The sequence below is a fragment of the Daldinia childiae genome (assembly GCF_008694065.1).
Source record: "Daldinia childiae strain JS-1345 chromosome Unknown Scaffold13, whole genome shotgun sequence".
Lineage (NCBI taxonomy): Eukaryota > Fungi > Ascomycota > Sordariomycetes > Xylariales > Hypoxylaceae > Daldinia > Daldinia childiae.
The window spans coordinates 194,006-217,571 of NW_022984654.1; the positions used below are offsets into that span (position 1 = coordinate 194,006).

Consider the following 23,566-nt stretch of genomic DNA (forward strand, 5'->3'; position numbering starts at 1 on the left):
CATCCCATTGTGATCTTAATACCAAGCAGTGGCGAGCAAACATTGCCTATCAATATCCTAAGATGGCTATTAACCAATCTTCAAATACTATAATTCCAGTCATTAATATTTCTGGTTATCTGGCTGGTGATTTACCTCGAACAACCGAAATCGCAAACGAATTGAACGCCGCGTGTTGCGCCCCTGGATTCTTCCAGATCGTTGGCCACGATATCCCTGCCGAGCTGCGAACTCGTCTCTTCGACAAGGTTACCCAATTTTATAATCTTCCCATAGCTAAGAAGTCGGCATTGAGCCGCAGTCTTTCGGCCAATGGCGCACGGGGTTACGAGACCGTTGGGGCTGTGACATTAGAGGGTGGCTTCGTAGATCAGAAAGAGGGATTCATGATAGGCCCCGAAAAGCCGCCCGGAAGGTTTCTCCAGGGCCCGAATTTATGGCCAGAGGAAAGGGATTGTCCAGGATTCCGCTCCACGATGGAAGAGTATTTTGCTTCTGTGCGAGGTCTCAGCGTAAAGATGTTTCGACTACTGGCATTAAGCCTTCATCTCGACGAATACTACTTTGATGCTTTTGTGAATAGTCAAGACTGTTAGAATAAACTCGGTGTATTTGTTGGCTGATAAGTGCTAACCCCTTGATCATGTCAGCGATCTCGATGTGCCGCGCACACAGATATCCTCGAGGTACTGCTGAATCAGCAAAACACTTTCGAGGAACAGGCGCCCATACAGACTTTGGTGCCATGACACTACTACTCCAGGACGATAGTAAGAAATCTATTCCGAATTTCCTACTTGGATGCTGACAGTTTAGTCGGTGGCTTAGAAGTCTATCACCGGCCTAGCAGCACATGGAATCCCGTACAGTACGTCGAAAACGCGTATATTGTCAATATCGGCGATATGATGGAACAATGGACGAATGGTCGATACATGTCTACCCTCCACCGCGTAATTACCCCGACTTCGAACAAGGACAGATATAGTGTAGTGCTGTTCAATGAAGGCTTGTTAGATCAAGTGATCGAATGCATTCCAACGTGTATCGAACCGGGCGAGACTCCTCTATATGAACCTACGACGGTAGAAGAACATTTACGAAAACGATATGGGCATACCTATGGGGAAGCCAAAGATGAAAGAAACTAGCAATAAATATTGAACTAGAATGGGCGGCTATGGCCTGACAACCCTGTCGTATTTGACTTAGTAAGGTCCTTTAAAAACAATACGTTTTGGTTCCCGAATTTGCAAGTTTAGCTTTTGGGAATCTTTAAGACACATCTTAGGTATATTTAGAGTCGGTATTGCACCTGTGGCTCTCCTTCAAGCAACTAACTTTCGCTAGGGGCACAAGGCACTGATGTAGACCTGAATCTAGAGATGAGGTTTTATGTTAGTTAATCGTCTTCTTTAGCAGAATATTTGCTCGTAGTCTACAATTCTGCACCGTTACCTTCCCCAGTAACTATACATTTATAATAATTTGATGCATATTAGGTAACTATATCAATATTCTAGCGCTCTGGAAGACGATAGAGAGACCACGTACACCTAGGATATTCACTTAGGCACCTAATACGAGAAACACCACGATCACCCCCGTGGGATAAGCCTCACTGGTATATCTTCAGGCGGCGTGAGCGTAACGGGCGAACCACCACTGCGAAGAAGAGCTGTCCTGAGTGCGCGCGTGGCTTTACTGCCATCGCTGTCCGCGATCTCAAGCCTGTGGCGGTGGAGTAATCGCGAGATGAGAGAAACATATTCGACACGCGCAAAGCTACGGCCAAGACATGCACGCGGACCCTCTCCAAACGTTAGGAAAGTACCCTTTCGGTTCCCTGGAATGGCGGTGGTACCACTGCGGATCTCAGTTTCCTGCGCCGCTGTTAGCGGCTTGCATGGGTCGAACGAGTGCGGATCTGCCACAAGCCATCGTCGGGGTTCGATGATCTCCGGCCTTGGCCACACGGAGGGATCGTAATGGATGGCGGGCGTGTTAGTAATATAGCTCGTCTTTCCAGGAAGAGCGTAGTTTGATAATTGCTGGGGTTCAAAGGCGACCCGCGCCAATGTTGGTACGATTGGGAAGATGCGCATTACCTCGTACTGCATATTGTTAGCTTATAAACTACCTAGACTGCGGCGAGAGAGACGTACCATGAAGGCAACAAGATACCGGAACCGTGGGAAGTCCTCGGCATGCGACAGATTTGAACGGCCTTCCTTTGCGGCTTGGGCATAGACGGCGTCGATCTCCTCGATCAAACATTCTTGAAGATCCTTGTGGGCAATCAGTACAAGCATAGTGAACAAAGTCGTGTTTGCTGTTGTGTCATAACCTGTATTGTTTTAATATATAACTAGACATTTATACCTCATCGACTTCTTGGTGGGGCGTACCAGCAATGAGGAAAATATAGGCATTACCCCTAATCTCCTCGTTTGTTAAGGTGGAACGACCGATCGACTCGATATGTTTCTTATCATTTTTGGCGGCCATATTCGAGCGCAAGATGGCAGTGATTAGAGTCTCGCGTTGCGCCTCGGTACTGTCTACCAGCAGCTTTTCTTGTGCTTCGGCTACTAGTTCATCAATGTAGCTGTCGACCTCGTTGGCGCACTGATATGCGATAGGCCACGGAGACCAACGCAGTAGCCAGCGCGGTAGGAGTAGGATATGGGGTAGATATATGGTAACGTTGGTCATGGCATCGACTAGTGAGTATTGATGGGCTCCAGAGAGGTTACTGGACTGGTTTTCACTGGCTCCTTGTGCTTGATGCCCAAACCCGACTAATAACATGGTGTTCATGGTCAAGGAATAAATGCGCTTCTTGTTGCTGCTCTCTGGCTCCCATATCGCCGTTGTCATATCGACCTGCCGCGAAGTCTCTTCCCACACCAACCGCGCTACTGACTCTGCCGCCAGTGGTGGCAACGTGATGCCTAGATGGAACTTCCAGAGGTCACCCTCAGCCATAGATATGTTGCGGCCAAATGGCGCGAGTATTTCTGGAACAGGTTAGATCTTGAAGAAAAAGAGACTATAATATGAAGGATACTAAGTGGTAAACCTTACTCATCTTTTCAGGAGGCTTGATAACCGCCTTCCGGCGCATAAATAGCTGCGAGACCATATCTGGATCACTAACGTAACATATCAATCTGCTGGGCGTGACAAGTAAGAAACAATTCCCAAACTCGAGAGTTGCTCGCCTCCGGTCCTCATACTGCCAGTCAATAATCATAAAGCGCGCCCAACGTGGCCACCCCTCACCCTTATGCAGATGTTCTTTGTACCACCATCGTAGAAGCGCATTGGTGACCCAGGCAAGAGGATCATGTTCGCTCACTAAAGACCATGTGTAGGGAAGTCTAGATTGCTGGGCTTCTCGAAGGTTATTGAGGAAGCGTATACATCCATGGACTATCAGGACCCCTATGGCCGTAGTAGCGACGACCAAGTAAGTGGTAAACATTGCGGGCCGCTTGGGGAAATTCTTATATTCAGCATGGGTTAGCGAATTACCTTGGTTAAACAACCAAACCGGGCTCTCCTTAGGTATGGCTTTGCAAATTAGACGCAGGTTAGGACTAAGGACTACATAGAAAAGCCAGATAGAATGTGAGGGTCTTGCCTTGGACTTTTCTTCCCGCTACATTGAACACCCCCTTCATTATTCACTCATGATATTAGCTTGAATATTTGCGATAAATGACTAGTGCCGTAGGAATTGATTATGCGCCGTATCGAATATGGTCAGCATGCGGTAACACAAGTGGCGTAGCGGCAGCTCTTGGCTCTCATCTTGATAGCTTTAACAACGCATATTTTATACAATATTTACCTTCACCTGCTAGCACATTTTCCAGGACCTTTTTCGAAACAAGAATCCTTAATGAAGCTGTTTTAGAAAAGTCTGAGATATGGCGTTTCTGGCATACCTCGAATGAGTGATCGCACCGTGTCATGTAGAAAGCAGATGGGGAATGGGGGTGATGGGAAAAGAGACTAATGTCAAGATGGGTTGATATTTAACGTCTCCCTTAATGAATTATCGTTCGCATGCATCAAATCATGGAAGGGCATCTACAGTATCCCGCCGCCTAATGTTAAACACCTTATTAAGGGTGAGTTCTACGATACTTTGGAGAGCAGCCACAAAATAACCTACATTAGCAATGAACATGATTCAAATGTGCACTTGAAAAAGAAGAAATCAGCTGCTGCTTTCTCGGTCAAGGCGTTGAATGACTAAGAGACTGTTATAGGAGTATTAGAGGAAGCGAGAAGCGGTTTCCTACGAGGCCCAGGCCTTTTTCGAGCGTGTGTTAAGTACGTCATTACTATTATATCAATCACTTATGTTCTGATACAGGATCTGCAAGTAGGAATATAGAGAAACTTACATGCCTAAAGCTGGTATCTATCACGTGAAAATCCATTTACAAGGACAATAGTTGATTCATTATTTAATCAATAATTCTAGACCTTGTAGTTAGATCGAAAGCTAGGTAATTACTAGTTCACTTAGAATAGTTCCTCATTCTCGTCAAAACACCCTTAATTAAGACAATTTTAACTAGAAGAAGTAAGTATAAGCCGACATCAGCATTATTGAGTAGCTCCGCATATGAAACTCTCGGGTCGCTAAGGAGCTCTGGTAGATGTGGTTCTTATCATTATACGGCATCGGAGTATAGAAGCACGCAATCGCACTATTATTTCAAGAATATAGACTAGAGAGTTGGATTGATGTGACGGTGGGGGAGAAAACTAATAGCATACTACTAACCCCTATCCCGCGGGTCATGCCCCACTTTCACCGGCTTACCGGGGGAGAGAGGGAGGGAGAGGGGAGGATTTGATATCGTAACTTATCATGTTGATTTTATTTTCATGATCTCTATTGATGATTTTAACTCCAAGCTTATAAGGCGCGGCTAATTCATTATGGAAGAACAGCATATTGACATAGAAGACACATTGCCATCTACCGGAGGGCAGTCCCAATCTTCACAAAGAGTAGACTCGAGTGCTCCTGAACGGTCCCTTATCGTTCATCCCCAGACAAATAACTCGGGGTTCTTTTCAAGATTTCGATATCACTTGTTTGCAGCTGGATTTGCATTCCTGCTTAGTCCCCTCGCATTTATATGGCCAGGTCAATCTTCTATTGATCCGACAAACTACGTAGAGCGGACAAGGAGAGTCTTGAAGACAACACCGTGGGTACTAACGAACTCCCAATTTAGAACTATTGCTGATTTATACCTTTGTAACTATAGTTTGATTGATGGGCATAATGATTTACCCTGGCAGTTGCGCATAGAGTTGCATAATCGCATATATGATGGCCGAGTTGACTTGAATAAAAGACTCCTGGGCCATACAGACCTTCAGAGGATGAGAACAGGGATGGTTGGGGGTCAGTTCTGGAGTGTTTATGTGCATTGTGATGTTCACCAGCAGCACTTTGAAGATCCATCTGTGAGTTACATTTAAAAATAATTGTTACTTGACACTTAGCTACTGAATGCTGAGACAGCCGGACAGTGGATCGTAAGAGATACTCTAGAGCAAATCGATGTCACTAGGAGGTTCATCGACGAGCACCCCCAGGATCTCCAGTATTGTGATACGGCGGCCTGCGCCCGTAAAGCTTTCAAGTTAGGCCGTATATCTAGTATGATCGGCATTGAAGGCGGTCACCAGGTTGGGGGTAGTATTGCAAGCATACGGCAGATGTACAATCTTGGAGCGCGCTACATCACCCTCACTCATAACTGCGACAATTCTTTCGCGACTTCGGCTTCTACTGTAGCCGCTGGAGGACCCGACGATGGGCTTTCAAAATTAGGGTATGAGGCTATCAAGGAGATGAATCGGCTAGGCATGATAGTAGATCTATCGCATGTGTCGCATCAGACGATGAGAGATGTGCTGAGTGTAGCACGAGCACCGGTCATCTTTTCGCATTCAGGGGCTTACAGTGTAACTCCACATCTTCGGAACGTACCCGACGACGTTCTCCGAACGGTAAAGCGCAACGGAGGCATTGTCATGGCCGTATTCGTCAATCGTTTCCTGAAGATGAAAGACCCAGACCAGGCGACTATTCACGATGTTGTAGATCACATATTTCACATTGCGGAGGTATGCGGCTGGGACTGCGTCGGGGTGGGTAGCGATTTTTCGGGAACCCCTTATGTACCCATCGGCCTCGAAGATGTCTCAAAGTTCCCCGATCTCGTTCAAATTCTAATGGAACGTGGCGCGACCGATGAGCAGATCCGCCTATTTGCAGGAGAAAATATCCTCCGCGTTTGGTCAAGGATCGAGCAGAGAGCACGCGAGATACAAGCCACAGGAGAGAAGCCTGTAGAAGAAGAATATGAAGGGAGGGAGTGGCATAAGGGGTTAAAAGACTCGCCTTGGATGTTGAGAGGGAGTAGACAGAAAGCTATCGAGGCTGGCGCCGCGGATAAGCCGTACATGTTTAACGTAGATGGAGAGGGGAAGCATAATCCAGCAGTCAAGGGTGTATAAATCACCCAAGGTAAATAAACCAAGGGTAATGTTTTTCAATGTTGGAAAGTGATATTTATTTACCTGTCGGTATGAGTAGTTTAAAATTGTGTAGAATTTATAAAACGATAACTATAACAGATATAGAACTTGGTAGATGTAGATGCGAACTACGATACTACCCTACGTCTACATGCAGCGCACGTCAAATTTAGACGACGTTTCTCCCACGTGGTATACGCATCGTCTGTTTTTATTTATTTTTATCTACGGGTTGAATCCCTTTAGTCGGGTTTATGATTCTTGGAATCGCCATCGTTCTCCACAATGGCGTTATTTAACTAACTAGGGGTTATAGACTATCGTAACTGCGTAGGATTATGTACAAGCGCGGTATGCTATGTAGACCCGTCTGCCTGGATACCCCATTCCTTGCCGACGTTGGTTTCTACTCGGCAGGGGCAAGCCGAAGATGGTAATGCCTTTCATACGCACATGCCCTGAGCTTATGTCCGTCGTGAACGTGAGGGGCTAGTTAACTAGATGAGACTTGAGATATGGAGTTTCGCCTAATTACAAGGTGACTATATCGGAGGAATCATGGCATGATACGAAAATTGAAGATGTCGTGATTGTGGAGTTGTACTGCGCAAATCCTGCTCTAAAATAGACGATTAGAAATGACAACTTAGGTAACAGGTCTAACTCCTATAGTCTTGACAAGATACCACTCTTAGGAGGGGTACATCTGCAAGTTATCATGCCCACCTTAATCGTCTCGTAAGTCTGGGTTAGATGTAATAGTATTCTATCAACTCTACTCATGGGGTATACTCGATACACTATTGGATTCGCCGCTTCTCACAATGTCACTCTTGGAAATATTACCTCTCTATAGTATTAAATCACTCCAATATATTATCTCCTTGCCAATCATAGGGCTGGTTATTTACCTTATTCAGAATGAAATCGCTCGATATCGTAGTAGGATAAAGAATCTTCCCGGACCTCGCGGATGGCCAATCGTTGGGAATCTTTTTCAAGTACATAAACTACCTACTTTACTATCCTCATAACTCGTGTCTCCACTAACAACATCGCAGCATCCTGATGTAATACCCGCAGAAACATACCGAAGATGGTCCTTCAAGTACGGCCCTGTCTTCCAGATCCAACTTGGCAATACGACCGCAGTTGTTATCAACTCCACGCGGGCAGCTAAGCAATTGTTCCTCGGGCAGAGCCATGCGATGAACTCGCGGCCGACGTTTTATGTGTTCCACAAGAAAGTTAGTAAGGCCGTGACGAGCATTGGGACCAGTCCCTGGGACGAGAGTTGTAAGCGGAGGAGAAAACTAGCTGCGGGCGCGCTGAACAGGACGCGCGTGGATACATACGGGCCGCTCCTAAACTTAGAGGCGCGCGAGTTCCTCAAGGACCTGTATTCAGCATGTCGGGATGGTACTGTTGAGATCGATTTCCGGCCCGCCGTGAAGCGCTTCTCGCTAAACTTGAGCCTGACACTGAACTACGGGACCCGTGTGTCGAGCGTCAAATCTCTGACTGACGACCCGCTCCTGTCTGAGATCATCTACGTCGAAGGCGAGATCTCCAAGTTCCGCGACACTGGCAAGAACTACGCCAACTACATCCCCCTGCTGCGGTATTGGGAGCCCCTGGCGCAGTTTTTAGGGCTTAATGCACAGCCAAAAAACCACGCGGCGGATATTGGACGTCGCCGATTAGAGTATAATGATATCCTTTTGGAAAAGCTGAAGGATGAAGTTCAAAAGGGTGAAGATAAGCCGTGCATTCAGGGGGCCGTGCTCAGGGATTCAGAATCTGCGACATTGACGAGAGAAGAGCTGATTAGCGTTAGCTTAAGCATGATGGCGGTATGTCCTCTATCCTCTATCGTCTTACATTTTTAACCATACTGAGCAGTAGCTTATACGTTGATATTAATTAGGGAGCTGACTCGAACCAACCTACCCTTTCATGGGCCTGCTTGCTTCTCGCTCACCGACCAGATATACAAGAAAAGGCTTATTCCGCAATCAGAGATGCAGGGGTCCTCAGCTTACCATCAAGCGCATATGCTTCTACGAAAGTCGAGTACATCGACGCCTTAACGAAGGAAATCTCACGATACTTCGTGGTACTAAAGCTAGCACTCCCCAAGGCTACTTACACCGATGTGACTTGGGAGGGTGCCACGATCCCGGCGAATACAATGGTATTCCTAAACTCCTGGGCTTGTAATCGAGGTACGTCTTGAATATTCCCCCTACGACGTAAGCTTGGCTGTCCGCTTGAAACTAAATTCCCCCACTCCAGATCCGGAACTCTTCACTGAGCCAGAAACGTTTATCCCCGAGCGCTGGCTGCAAAATTCTTCTAATGTACACGCCCACCAATTCGCGTTTGGAATCGGTGGACGGATGTGCGTCGCATCGCATCTAGCTCATAATGCTTTATATACGGTGTTCTTGCACCTGATTGCGCATTTCCGTATCCTACCAGCTGAAGGAGAAACGATAGAGGCAATTGATCCGGTAAAGGGGTTAAAAGGCATGGCCTTTGTAGGCACCCCGCGCGGGTGGCGCGCTAGATTTATCCCGAAGGGAGGAGAAAAGCTTGCAGCTTGGTTAGAAAGCCCCGATGGTTCATGATGGGAAATTGGGAGCTGTAGCTGCAAGAGAAAATTGTACTTTATTTAGAACATTTAGGGGACATGGATGAAGACTCATGCATTACGTTCGATTTACTATATCTAAATCTTCGTATTGCAAGTGACTCAGCAGGTGCCCCTTTTCAGGCCATAGTAACAACTATATCTTCAAGACATTCTAAACCATTTTAATACGCAGCAGGCACAACGCCTAATCGTCCTCCATCTGTCACCAGCACATTTCCATTGATGTAGGCGCCAGCCTTGCTCACCAAGAACAGGATCGCTCCGGCAATATCTTCCTGATCACCAAGTCTCTGCTCGGGAACGACGCTCTTGGGCCACTCCTGAGTTGGTCGTTTTTGGAGAAGAGGCTCGGTCATTTCGCTTGGGTAGACTATCGTATAACCTGTGTTAGCAACCTATGAAGGCATTAGCCAGCTATTGAAGGGTCAACTTACATCCTGGGGCGATGACATTGGATCGAATGCCATACGGCACAAGAGCGGTTGCCAACTGCTTCATCATGTGGACCACTCCGGCCTTAGAGCTTCCATACGCATATCCGGCGGCCGGAACTCTGTTATATGCTCCAATGCTGGACGTCGCGATAACCTGACTCTTCTGCTTCAGATTTCCACGCTTGTTACCCTCGTCAAGAAGCTCTAGGAATGCAGCGACGGTGAAAAACACGCCTGTAGAGTTTACGGCATATGTGTTATTGAATTCTGCCGTATCCCAGCCGAAGACGAAGTTTCGGAAGTCCGAAATGCTGGGGTTTTGCGGCAATGCGCCCATAGTAGGGCCTGGTACACCAGAATTTGCTACTACAACATTGACATATCCTACTGCTGACTTGATCTCTGCGACGGCCCGTTCAAGGTCGGCCTTGTTAGATACATCGCCTTGGATTATACGAATATTTCCATGCTTCTGTACCAACGCAAGTAATAGATAAGAAAGTTAATAATGCATCCAGAAGCCATATTACTTGATGAGACAACGTACAGCAGTAGCAGCAGCTTTCTCTAAGGTCTCCTTGCGGCGGCCAATAACGTAGACAATCGCACCGTTGCTTTCTAGGGCATTTACCATCATGAGACCAATACCTATATTTTATATTCAGTTAATTCACTTATAGATAAGCGGACATGAGCCAACCTACCACTTCCCCCGCCCGTTACAACGACGACTAATCCTTTGACCCCGAAGAGATCATTAGGTTCTACCGAGGGAGAGGCCATTATTTTAAATAATATTCTTAATTCCTGGGTTTGAAAGGTGTAGTATTAAGTAATTATGAAGTGCTTCTTGTCTTGTAATTGTTGTTGAACGTGAGATATTTGTAGGTATGGAATCAACGGAAAGAGAGCTGAGAAGACAAGGACATTACTAAGAGGTACCTACATAATCTAAACCCTAGTAGCGTTTGGTCTATACCTACCTAGGTACATAATATAGGATTTCTGACTGCAGGTGCTTACCTGCACGTACATGCTGTGTGACGAGATGGATCTTATTTAGCTAAAGTAGGTACATACATACATTTTGTTGATTCTTAGAGAAGGAGTCCAATAGGCCATCCTTCCTTTTCATCAGTCATTATGTACCTCGGTACCTAAGTAAGTAAGGTGGCACTGAATCGAAATCGGAATCTTGGATGTAATAACTTTAGGTTAACACATTCCACCTGTTATTGCGATTTCAATTTTTCTTCACTCTTCACTTATACATATACCCCGCAACATCGTGTCCATCTACGGTGGACTATTAGTCCAACTATGCCAAAATCAAAAAAGTCAGTCGCACTATATCAAATAAGGTAATAATAACATTAAGATTATAGTATAAGTTCGGTTACTTCTACTATATACACAACTTATAAGGTAATACATACCTTTTATATGGAAATAATTTTACTAATATATATTCGAATTATTTAAAATTGGTATTAATATTTTTATTAAAAAAAAACAAAAATTTTAGCTTAGGTTTTATATAACTTAACCTTAAATTTGTAAAAATATTAAAAATATAAGCATTATTTAATATATTGCAAATTACTTTCCTTTTCTTTACAAATAAATAGAAATAATAACCTAAGATTTAACTTTTATTTTAACTTTAAATATATATAAATACGTAAATATATAAGATATAACTTATATATTACAATAATTTTACGAAAATATTATTTTAAAAATTATAATTAATATTATTTTATAGCTTTAATTAATGTAAAAATAATGATTTAAATATATTTTTTTTTTTAATTTAAAATATTATATTAATATTAAATATATATTATATAAAAATGTAAAAAAATTAATATATAATATTTTTTAAAACCACCACTTTAATAAATAAATAAATATTTTAATAATAAATAAACTATTTAATACGTATCTTATAAATATACAAATGAAATCATTATTTTTACATTAATTAAAGTTATAAAATAATATTAATTATAATATTTAAAACGTTATATTTATAAAATTATTCAAATATATATTGTATTATATATATATATATAATATAAATAATAATAAATAATATAATAATTTTTATATTTCAAGTATTTCGGGATATTATATACCTAACGTTATTTATTAAATTACCCTTTTTGAATAGCTCCTATCCATTTTCTTGATTTTGGCACAGTTGGACTAATAGTCCACCGTACCATCCCTGGAAATCCGTTGCGGGCAGAATGTAACGCCAGATCAGGATAGGGGCCCGGCCTACAATACGACTTAATACCAATAGCCATGGACTGCCATAGACTAGATACCCAGGACCCATTCAAGATGGCACATTGCAAAGATCCGGCTATTTACCTTCACAGACTTCTTTTCGCGAACCCCGAACTGAGTTGTGATGAATCATCCACTGATGCATCATGTTTCGCTTCAGTAGTGAGCTTCTCATCGTCGCCTTCGCTTGGCTCTTCTGCTACGTCGCAGGTCAAAGCGATAATCTAGGCCTCAAGAATGGTTATATCACGATTAAAACTGCCAATTTTAATGCTAAGATTGTTCGCGATGCTCAAGTACTCGCGTCGCTGAGTCCGACAGGAAATTCATTTGACTTCCTGCCCTTCGACTTAATTTCGGCTCGGGCTGGAAATGGCCAATATCATTGGGGTGATATTACATACCGTTATCGCGAAGATAATGATGGTCCGTGGATCGACGGCGACTCTGCCGCTTCCCGGAAGGTCGTCACCACTTACAAGGTCGGGACAGGTGTCCTAGCTTCTTCAAATCTGGCACCGACACTTCCCGGCGGGGGACCTTTGAATGTAACTCGCGAATGGATCGATGTCTCTGGTGATCTGGGTCTACGTTTCACAATCGAGAACTCGGGAGCGTCTCCTGTTGAGATAGGCAGTTTGGGGTTTCCTGCAGAGTTCAACAGCATTTTTACAAATCGTGCCGCAGGCGATACGCAGCGTCTGTGTTCACTATCCGACCCATATGTCGGCATGCATGCGGGTTACATCCGCGTCAGCCCCGTTCGCGGAACCGGCGCCGCGCTTGTCGTGACACCACTTGGGGATACTCCGTTGGAAGCATACCGCAATCTAGCCGAGCCTTCCTATCAGGCCACAGCCTACGGCAGCCAGACTTTCGAGGGCTTCTATGAGTGGCAAGTCCTTAGCCGCGCATGGGCTGAGAAAGAATGGGCAGGTGTGCAATCATGGAATGCGCCTTCGTCAAAAATCCTCCAACCTGGCCAAACACTACAGTTTGGAGTACGCTTTTCTGTGGCTAAAGGTGGCGTCCGTGATATTGATGAGACTGTGCGAAAAACCGGCACCCCCGTAGCTTATGGTGTTCCTGGGTACATCATCCCGAGAGGATCAACGTCGCAACTTTTCTTGAGCGCCGGATCGAATCCGATATCCTTTTCCAGCGAGCCCGTAGAGTCCTTAGCCTTCAGCCAGCTCCCATCGGGCTCATACGGTATAACCCCTTCTCCAACCTTTTGGGGCCGCTCAAGGCTCACTATTGACTATGAGGATGGAAAGACCCAAACGATACATTACTACGTCACTAAGTCTGGCACCGAAGCTATTGGAGATTTAGGACGGTTCCTTGCAACGAAGCAGTGGTTTAATGACACATCAGACCCTTTTGGCCGTGCGCCTTCGGTTATGAGTTATGATTATGAGACCAGTTCTATCGTAACTCAAGACCCGCGTGTCTGGATCGCCGGACTCAGTGACGAAGGAGGCGTAGGCGCATACCTCGCTGCGATGGCGAAGCAGGTTATCCAGCCGGACCCTGACGAGTTATCAAAGCTCGAGATGTTCATTGACAAGGTTCTCTGGGGCACTATCCAGACGAAAGACTTTAGTGTCCGAAAGAGTGTATTCTACTACGAGCCCTCAGTCGTCCCAAAATACACTTATAATTCCGCTTTCGATTGGTCTAGCTGGACGTCGTGGAAAAAGGACGACGCCTACGCAATTGATCGGGCCTATGACTACGTTCATGTTGCAGCAGCATACTGGTCTTTATACCGTGTGGCACGGGCCTACCCTGGACTAGTAAAGAGCCATGACTGGAAATGGTATATCAACCAGGCTTATAGTACCGTTATACGCGGGATGCAGTCCGACGTTGTATATAATGATCTTGGACTAATGGGCGAGACAATATTCGGGGAGATCCTTACCGATCTTACTCGGGAAGGGCTAACTACGCAGGTCAACACGCTCACTAAAGCTATGAGATCAAGGGCTACACAATGGAATTCTGAAGAAGTTCCTTACGGAAGCGAAATGGCCTGGGACTCCACTGGTCAAGAAGGGGTATACTACTGGGCCAAGTGAGCGATTTCTCTCGATATTTATAACGATTTAACCTAAGATCTCTACTAATAGAAGTTACCAGATATTTCGGCTTCTCAAATACAGTAACAAAGACAGTAAATAGCGTTCTGGGTTATATGCCCACGGTCCCCCACTGGGGATGGAATGGGAACGCTCGTAGGTACTGGGATAATATCTACGGTGGCAAACTCAAGCGCATAGAGCGGCAAATCCACCATTACGGATCAGGCCTCAACTCTCTGGTTCTCCTCTCGGCCTTCCGCAGCAATCCCTCAGATACGTACCTCCTTCAAGTCGGCTACGGTGGCGCCAGTGGACCCCTATCCAACATCAACGAAGCTGGATTCGCGTCTGCGTCCTTCCACTCCTGGCCGGATACCTTGAAGTGGGACGGTTACAGCGGAGACTACGGCCCCGGGTTTCTAGGTTTGGTTCTCGGCTCTGGCACGTACGTCGCGCAGCACGCCAGCTTCGGACTTCTCGCGTACGGCGGCGTGCTTTCTAGCACCGATAACAAGGTCAATGTGCAGATTAACGGCCCTGTGACCCGACGTATCTTCATTGGGCCACTAGGTGTGACGATTAATGCGGATGCGGGTAGTATAAGCAGTTTCAGCTACGCAAGCTCCTCGGGTGCTATTTCCGTCGTACTAACACAGCTTTCCGGTGCACCGAAGGCGGCCGCCGCGGTTCTGTGGGTCGATAAGAGTGGAGACTCGGCCTCCTACCGCGTATCGAGCCCAGAGGCGACTCGTGAGCGATCGGGGTGGCGGATCCCGCTGACAGCTAGTGGTAATGTAGTTGTTGAGTTAACGAGGAGCTAGGTGAGGAGTATGTGCTGTGTGTTTGATATATATATATATATAGGTGCCTAATAAATATTTACTTTGATCTCTTTAATTTGACCGTTGAAGAGCAATTTCAGCGGATTTGTAAGACCGTGTTAAAGAGTTAATGACACTATTCAGGTATACCGGAGTTGCCTTATTGTAGTGTGGGAAGAATTGTAGGGGCATGTCATTGTTACGTTGCTACAATGACACGGTTTTAACTTTTAATTGCATTGTAAAATAAGGGATGTACATTTTTCAACAGATACATAGCTTAGTGATTCTCGGGCTTGCCACTCCAATACTTACCTTACTACAATTTATCACGTATGCGGTCAAGACACGGTCTAGGTACGATTATATGTAGGTACTCAGTTCGATACACGGATCGATTCATCCACGTCTATGAACAACGCCTTTTCTTTTTGCGTCTAACGTACAGTGGTATCAGTCAGCCGTGCTCGCCCATTTTGTTCACTCATTTATTCCTCTGCACCCTCTGGCCCCGGACCTTGTCGGCCCATCTGGCGCGCCTTGAGCATTTCGTCGCAAAGTAGAAGATTAGACGCGATACTTGATGAAGAGGCTACGCAGTTCCTCAGTACCCTGAATGAATCGTAGACACCCTCCAAAGTAGGGTCCATGGGCTGGCCAAGCACTAGATCCAATCCGACAATGTTGCCATCTGCGTGCTCGTCTTGGAGCGAAGCAACTATACCAGGGTTAGTATAGATAAACTTAATTATAAAGGGTAAGCGTAATACATACGTGCGTCTTGGATATCGTGACCCGCATTCGCAGCAAGCGTCTTGGGAATGATTAGGAGCGCATCTGCGAATGCGTCAACACCCCACTTGGCCTTGCCCTTAACCGTCTTCTTGAAGGCATCGCTCTTCAGGTGGGCGGCACAAGCGACCTGGTAGGCACCGCCGCCGGGAACGACGCTCTTGTCCACGATCATATTGTACACGCTTCGTAGGCCGTCCCGAACTGCGTCCGTAATCTGTGTGATGGTGTGGGCATTGGGGCCCTTGATCATTAGCGTTACGGATTTGGGATCCTTCACCTCCTCAATGAAGGTGTATTTCTCCTCGCCCAGCTGCTGTTCATATACTAAGCCAGCCCAGCCGAGCACATCAGGGGACAAATCTTCCACACTGTTCTGCGCGACACCGCCGCAGATAAGCTGTAATCTCTCCATGTTCCTTCTCTTAGCTCTTCGCAGAGCAAAAATGCCGTTCTTTGCCAGGACATCTAAGGAAAGCGGGTCGATACCCTTCTGGTTCACGATGACGAAGCTCTTCTTGGGGTCGTTTCCGCAAACCTCCTTCTTCAAATCCACGATCTTCTTGAGCTTGGCATCGACGAATCGGCGTTCGCTCTCGACTAGCTTGTCGCGCTGTTCCGCGCTAGAATAGAAGAAACTCGAGTTGATTTCCGACTTCTCGTACTCCAAGCTAACATTCATAGTTAGGATGAACGCATTTTCCAGTCTCTTGGGCATATCAGGATGTCTGGCACCATGGTCCAAGGCTAGACCGCGGATGAGTTGGGTATCTGAAGCGGTGCGGTGCTGCATCTTCATGATTTCCACCATGTGTAGATCTGGCTTCGCAGGTGCTTCGTAAATGGCGAGGACAGCATCGACGATATCGGGGGTCAGCTTCTTAGCAAGGCTCGCGTTGAGTTTGGTAGATAGAGATGTCCGAGCGACGGAGAGGAGGAGTTCCCTATCAACTTCTTTCGGGAGCTTGAAGGAGTCCAAAAACTATAACAACAATTAAGTATACGGAATGTGCAGAATGAATATAGTAGCAAACCTTTAACGCCTCATTTTTGGCGATCTCAAAACCCTCTGTTATGATTCGAGGATGTAATCCTTCGGCAATATATCTGTCTGCTTGCTTTAGAAGTTCTCCCACCAACAAGACTACTGATGTCGTTCCATCTCCGCAGATATCATCTTGCGCAGTCGCGGCTCGAGCAATCATAACTGCGGTCGGGTTCTGTATTTGCATTTCCCTTAATAGGACGTTTCCATCCTTTGTCAGTTTGATCTAATCGGTAAGGGTCAGCTTGGTGTCGTATATTTTATATGGAGTGTCAAGACAGCTCGTACCTGTCCAGAACCATCGACAAGCCTAGCATAAAATGTTAGTATTTAGTTTTCAAATTAAATAATAATTGTTCATACATCTTAATAGTTCCTAGAGGACCCAAGTTGGACTTGAGAACATCTTGTAGACCTTCACCCGCACTGATGTTGACTCGAAGAGCTTCACCCCGCCGCTTGCCTAGAAGTCAATATAATATCTAGGAACTTTGGTTGACAAAACGTACCCGAGATTCGGCCTTGGGATTAAGAAGTTGAGCAGCAGACATTTTTACCCGACGTAATAGAACTTGCTGTATAAAAGTGCCGTGTTCAGGTAGAAATTTGTGGTTATCGTCGTCGTCGAGGGGCACACAGCGTTATTGGGAGATGAGAGCTTGAAGCGGGTCAAGAAAGCACCGACAACTTTTTTTTCTTGTATGGAATAGCCTTATTTTCTTAGTACAAGGTACATGGGCACGCCTAGGTAATATGAAATAATTCAATTTTATGGCAGCCTTGCCCCACGTAATACGTAGATACATGTAGTACCCACTGTAACCCACATACAGGTGGGGTTATTGTACATAGGTACCTCCTAGCTGAGACCTCGCAGGCTGTCATAACCCTTTTCCAAATACATATCATAATACACGATATCATTCTATCCGTTTCTTCCTCAATTCCCTTTCAAGGCAGTAAGGGGAACTTTTCATATAAATTCCTCATCCGAATACCTGATTCAACTCAACGCACCGTGAAGATTATTAAACATTAATCGTTGAGGAAACCACTGCATCTCCAATCTTAAATATGAAACCCTGGTCGACAGCATTCATTCGGCTTTAGTCCAACACCCTTATCCCCCTTACTCGTCCTGTATACATAGAAGCCGGTATCACTTGGCTGTGTTGCTAAGAGGTAGGTACCCAATCTTAGCCAAACTGAGAACTACGGCCATCATAGATATCGTATGCCAGAACCATACCTCGACGGTTAGAAATGACCTCCAGTCCATCATAACCTCTTCTATTGTTCCAGTGATGTGGCCCATCTAGAGCTTGATCTGGGACCGGTGTAGGTGTTCTGTCGAAAACAATAACCGGTCGAATCTCGGGCATCTGATCAATTAGTTTGCGTATGGTATGGTGGTCTCTGTCCAATGCTCGTCGTCGGCCCTGGAAGCCGAATTCGATGTCGGTAAATAGTTCCGACACATATTGTTCTTCCCTAGATACTCTCGACTGAGAGAAAAGCCACTGCTCCTCAAACAAGAACTTAAGGTCGCGATTCCATTCGGTGTGGAGGCGTTTCAGTAAACACGAGGGGCGTCTGTGAGGCACATTCTGTAGAAACTCCATCCTATCTTTATAACGTCTTCGGAGGGCATTGAAAATAGGACGTAGCATTGTAATGAGCCTCTTATCATCTAATCCCACGACGCCAACAAGGCCTCCCTCGCCGAAGGCATCATGCTCTTTATCCCAGCCGACACCGGTGCACTTGATAGTCAACATGGCAAGATCGATGGCATGAACACCTTCGAAATATCCTGACTGTATAGCCCACTTAAAGGCTTTGCTTGGCAGCCTGCCGCGATATTGGTCTTCAATTGTTTCGAGAACGTTGAGGATCACGGTAGCGCCATCCATGCACTTTTTCCATCCATGCCATCCCTTGAAGACGTGAATGCTTGGGATGTAAATTGAATCCCGTCTGCGGTCAAACCATTCGCAGTGGAGTGGCTCGTCAAAGCCACAGAATCGCAAGCCTATGCCCCATTTCGAGACGACTCTCTTAGATTCGCGGCAAGCCAAAGATAGTTCTGGAATGCCGAACGAAGGATAACTGATGATGTAATCGTTGAAATAGTCAAGCTGTGAGTGGAGGTAGATAACTTTGCCTTCTGGCACTATAATAACAAAAGTTAGTAATAATTTCATTCAATAAATAGCCCTTTAGGATCTTTTATCTGCGTGGTTTATAAGGGGTATGCTTAAGAAGAAAGTATCGGTAAAAATAGGAGATTAAAGGGGAAGTTAAACTCAATGTTAGATACGTACTAGCCATTTCCCAAATCATCTCGCGGATTTCACAAGGGAAAAGAGGGAAGAGATGGAAAGAATCGTGTATTTTTCGTTGCTCCTCCTCTACGCGTCTTTTTTCTATAACCCATCGGGGAGTTATCATTGGTGTGGCATCTGGGAGTACCATCTGCTGGCGAAGTGGATTGTATAAAAAGGCACTTTCAGGCGAAAAGTTTCGCTCGTTAGAATACGTTCCATCAGCATTCTTTTGGGGCCTGTTGCCAATGATTACAGCCTTTGGCTTTTTGTTTAGACGCATACGGCGTGAAGGGGCCATCCTATACGGTAGAAATAGTATCGGTTAGCTAACGGTATAGTCCCTCTTGTGTTTTGTGAACAACCATTTCAAGCCTAACAATGTAGCATAGATGAGACTTACTTGTTAAGTTCGGGGGAAGTAGAAAACAGTATTGTTAGTGATGGAAGGCGCCGATAAAGATAAACTTGTGAGAGGTTGGTTAAATCGGAATCAGTAATATAAGCCGTTGTATAGGTTTTTGAAAGGCCCTAATGACAACTATTCAAGGTAGATGAATGGCCGACAAAGATTTAGCACTCGTCGAAGGCAGGGAGTGCTGGAAGTGTTTGAGTTGCTGCTATAGAGATGAACGACGTTAAGTACGTGAATGAACCAAGCACCCAGTACCCAGCCCCCAGCAGAGTCTACACCTAAGGTGTCTAGATCTAAAGGGTCTGGGTAATAAATAGTAAATCACGAAGAAAGGAGTGTGAAGATTTGCAGTTGATTTAGGTAGCTTTGCTCTCAAGCAAAATATTCATGGGGAAGGAGATTTTTGTGCCAGATTTGACGAAGGAGTTCGCGTTGCCGGTTCGTGATGCCACTTCGCGTTGCCGGTGGATAGCACGACTTACGTACCTACCTCACATCTTGTAATTGATGTCAATCAAATACAGGTGGATAAGTACCTAGGTATTTTTTTCAACAATCCGCCAGGCGGGCCGACAACAATTTGGTTGACTACGTGATGCCGCTAGATGGAGATGTGTTTTCGTCGTCAAGTTCAAATTTTACCTGCCATTTTTCATAATGACGGAAGCGACGATCTACTCATTCTGTTATATACACCTCCAGGACAGATTAATACTAATATTTATAGTTACCTTCTAATCCTTTTTTTTTCTAGTTTTATGCAAAGCTGTGTTTATAGTTATTGAAAGGCAGGAAGGTTTGGAAATATTCATATAGAAATACTTAGGAGTAGATCATATAATAGGAGGTAATGAGCATAGTAATTTTTATAGGGATATGTAATACTCCTAATTGGAAACTATCTAAAGGATGACTGAAGAAGGTGAAGAACAGTATCACACGATAATTCAAAACCTCCCAATGGACTTTTATAGTTGACTATCTACCTAGAATATAAACTGGCAAATTTGCTATAGTTTGTACAGAGTCTATCTATGATCAGTGCAGTGACTGTAACACTTTTTTTCTTCTCAAATAATATGATTGCTTAGATGTATTACTCAAAGTACTTCATTCAATGCAAACGTGGAGCTTAAAGCACTAGCAACGTTAGAAAAGATAAATCTAGCATCTAAAATATCGCATTGTTTTCGCATCTATTACACCAATAATTTGGAAAAGGGGTAGCAAATTATTTAAACTCTAGTTTTCGTTATGCGCGTTTATAAATAATTTCGTATATTGTAATATCGCGATAAGAGAACTTTCTCCAGCCACAATGATGGCAATATGGCTCGTGCGTTCAACATCGTGGATAGTGGATGCCTACACCTTCACCGTCTGATCTATCAGTCGATATCTCCATCATCATAAATATGTCAACCAAATAAGAAGTTAAAATGCATTTTACATGTTCATATTATTTGGCGTGTTTATTAACACCATTCACTCTTGCTACTAGCGCCGGTGTTGTTGACAATCAACATGTAAAGCAAGTTGCAATCATAGGTAAGTTGAAATTAGGCAGTTATTTCATTGCCTACCTGTTATTTGATAAGGAGTCCCAATATCAACATTGAATCTAGCAAATTTAGCTTAATCACCTGCGATTATTTAACCTAAAATCAGCCATTGATATTATTCCCGGGATACTGTTTTATCAAATGATTAATTTCATATTACTTGTTACTGACATACTTCTTAGGTGCTGGCGCTGCCGGCTCCTCCGCGGCTTATCACTTGCATAAATATGCTCAGCAGGAAGGTATCGACGTCAATATCACAATCTTTGAGAAAACCAACCACATCGGTGGCCGTACTCTCACAGTAAATGTTTACGATGACCCTCTTAGTCCAGTCGAGCTGGGAGCCTCCATATTTGTCGAGGTGAACCACATCCTCTACAACGCTACTAGGGACTTCAACCTACTTGTTACCGAGCCAGGCACTGATGAAAAGGGGCTACTTGGTATCTGGGATGGCAAGCAATTCGTATACACGCAGGACTCGGAATCATGGGGATGGTGGAACCTTGCCAAGCTCTTCTGGAAATACGGGACCGCCCCGTACTACACTCATCGGCTTGTTCAAGAAACCGTAGGATCTTTTTTGAAGCTTTACCAATCGCCCTACTTCCCCTTTAGATCTCTCTCAACCAGGGCGTATGAGCTTGGCCTTGTGCAGATAACGGGCTTGACTGGGAAACAGTTTCTAGAAGAAAATAAGCTCGATGGACCGTTTGCTCATGATATTGTGCAAGCAAGTACCCGTGTGAACTATGCCTCGAATCTACAGTATATACACGGCCTAGGCACTATGGTTAGTTCTCATAACTAAGGTACTCTCAGTAACTTAGACAAGACTAATATTCGAGTTTAGGTTGCGATGGCCCCTGAAGGAGCAGTAGCTGTTGCTGGTGGCAATTGGCAGATATTCTCTAACATGGTGGCGGATTCTAAAGCTCACATCTCCCTGAACTCAACTGTGACTGGGATCACCAAGGAAAAGAGTAATGATTCTGGTTCAGTGCCATCGAAATACAGAATACAGACTGCAACGACCAGTGCTACCAACGATGAGGCAGAAACATACCCAGTTGCCTTTGATGATGTTGTCATCGCAACCCCGTACCAATTCAGCGGGATTAGTCACGATGACAATGTCATGCCCCACCCCGTGGACTCGATCCCGTATGTCGAGCTGCATGTGACGCTCTTCGCATCTCCTTACAAGTTTAGCGCAGAGTTCTTCAACCTCGAGCCTGCTTCCACAGTACCCATCTCTGTGCTCACGACGTTAGGTGAAGATGACGAAGCCAAGCCTGGACCAGAAGGAGTTGGCAGCGCTGGTTTCTTCTCCGCGACTTTGGTAAAGGTGGTCACAAACCCTAAGACGCACAGTGCCGAGTATGTGTATAAGATCTTCTCGCCTCATAAAGTGACACCCGAATTCTTGTCCCGATTGTTAGGCGTTCAGGTTCCGGATACATTCACTCGACCTGCCGATGCCGAGGAAGAGGATACTAGGGAGGGCGCAACGACTGTTCTCGATCCCATCTCGTGGTACCACCCCACCATCTTCCATCCTTACCCCCAGAAATACCCCCGCGTCACGTTCCAAGACCCCATTTTGGGAGATGGGCTGTACTACACGTCAGGCATCGAGAGCTTTATCTCGACCATGGAGACGAGCGCGCTAATGGGCATGAACGTCGCGCGACTTATTGCTGATGACTACCTGAGTAAATTACGCGTTGTTGATAATGAGGAAGAGCACCCCCAGAAAGTCTTGTCTGAGTGGCAGAATGAGACTGCGGCAGGACACGACCTGCCCGTCGAAGACGCGGAGGAGCTTTAGGGAATACCTCTTTTGAATATCATATTATAGCAAATTGAGTAATGAAATTTCTGTTATAACTTGTCTATCCATTTAGTTACACAATATCTTCTCTCCTCCCACTCCTCCCGTGAAGTCTATTCAAAATCCGTCTGAAGAGGGGTTGCCCAATTGATTTATTTGGTTGTTGAGAAGAATCGCCACTGGAATCACCGTTTTCATGACCGTTAGTATGGCCATTTCCCTGTACCCTCTCAGGTAGTGAACCATTCGAACTGTTCCCATTCTCAGCACCTCCTTGGTTGACTTCAGCGCGATTCTCTTCTTCCTGCCGTTTTTCAGATTTTCTTCTTAGGTGAGCTGCCCTGGCCTTGCTTTTTACACGATTAGCGAAGACATTCGCCTCATGGTGGAATTTCTTGCTTGGCCAGATAGTATCACGCCAGCGGGTATATATGCCAGAATCCACTATCAGTGTAGTTATAAATCTCTTCCACACGTAAAATAGGCTAGCACGAATCCATCCGCCGAAAGCAAGCAGCAAACTTAGGATAATGACTGCGGCTGAGATGGTGACTTGAGTATTTCGATAATATGTCAGTTATATATAGTTGCAGCAGGAATATCGTCTTACACATGTACAGGAACTCCCGATGTATGGACCAAGTTTCACTGGTAATCTCCATATTATTCATACCAAAGACGCTAGACATGAACGACAGGGGAAGCTGAAGATCCAAGGT

General features: G+C 45.1%; 7 protein-coding genes across 7 annotated transcripts; 3 read left to right on the forward strand and 4 right to left on the reverse strand.

Moving 5' to 3' along the window:
* Positions 1–1,598: 1,598 nt before the first annotated feature.
* Positions 1,599–3,145, reverse strand: GL218_08499 (Cytochrome P450 3A31; the record flags this gene model as incomplete). The annotated part of the gene is made up of 4 exons (XM_033585303.1): positions 1,599–2,114; positions 2,166–2,347; positions 2,409–3,020; positions 3,088–3,145. 4 exons carry the CDS (start codon positions 3,143–3,145, stop codon positions 1,599–1,601), a joined length of 1,368 nt encoding a protein of 455 aa, XP_033440510.1.
* Positions 3,146–5,415: 2,270 nt separating this feature from the next.
* Positions 5,416–9,209, forward strand: GL218_08500 (uncharacterized protein; the record flags this gene model as incomplete). The annotated part of the gene is made up of 5 exons (XM_033585304.1): positions 5,416–5,499; positions 5,566–6,543; positions 7,641–8,432; positions 8,507–8,804; positions 8,875–9,209. The coding sequence occupies 5 exons, from the start codon at positions 5,416–5,418 to the stop codon at positions 9,207–9,209; spliced, it is 2,487 nt and encodes an 828-aa protein (XP_033440619.1).
* Positions 9,210–9,396: 187 nt separating this feature from the next.
* On the reverse strand, positions 9,397–10,452 carry GL218_08501 (Rhamnolipids biosynthesis 3-oxoacyl-[acyl-carrier-protein] reductase; the record flags this gene model as incomplete). Its single annotated transcript, XM_033585305.1, has 4 exons — positions 9,397–9,605; positions 9,670–10,141; positions 10,217–10,317; positions 10,374–10,452. 4 exons carry the CDS (start codon positions 10,450–10,452, stop codon positions 9,397–9,399), a joined length of 861 nt encoding a protein of 286 aa, XP_033440323.1.
* A 1,658-nt stretch (positions 10,453–12,110) lies between these two features.
* Positions 12,111–14,872, forward strand: GL218_08502 (putative glycoside hydrolase family 43 protein; the record flags this gene model as incomplete). Its single annotated transcript, XM_033585306.1, has 2 exons — positions 12,111–14,044; positions 14,110–14,872. 2 exons carry the CDS (start codon positions 12,111–12,113, stop codon positions 14,870–14,872), a joined length of 2,697 nt encoding a protein of 898 aa, XP_033440325.1.
* Positions 14,873–15,360: 488 nt separating this feature from the next.
* On the reverse strand, positions 15,361–17,260 carry GL218_08503 (T-complex protein 1 subunit zeta; the record flags this gene model as incomplete). Its single annotated transcript, XM_033585307.1, has 6 exons — positions 15,361–15,590; positions 15,647–16,646; positions 16,699–16,935; positions 16,998–17,019; positions 17,073–17,167; positions 17,219–17,260. 6 exons carry the CDS (start codon positions 17,258–17,260, stop codon positions 15,361–15,363), a joined length of 1,626 nt encoding a protein of 541 aa, XP_033440324.1.
* A 645-nt stretch (positions 17,261–17,905) lies between these two features.
* Positions 17,906–18,913, reverse strand: GL218_08504 (uncharacterized protein; the record flags this gene model as incomplete). The annotated part of the gene is made up of 1 exon (XM_033585308.1): positions 17,906–18,913. The coding sequence occupies one exon, from the start codon at positions 18,911–18,913 to the stop codon at positions 17,906–17,908; it is 1,008 nt and encodes a 335-aa protein (XP_033440327.1).
* A 1,974-nt stretch (positions 18,914–20,887) lies between these two features.
* GL218_08505 (Farnesylcysteine lyase) lies at positions 20,888–22,844 on the forward strand (the record flags this gene model as incomplete). The annotated part of the gene is made up of 3 exons (XM_033585309.1): positions 20,888–20,996; positions 21,193–21,806; positions 21,867–22,844. The coding sequence occupies 3 exons, from the start codon at positions 20,888–20,890 to the stop codon at positions 22,842–22,844; spliced, it is 1,701 nt and encodes a 566-aa protein (XP_033440326.1).
* Between the last annotated feature and the right edge of the window lie 722 nt (positions 22,845–23,566).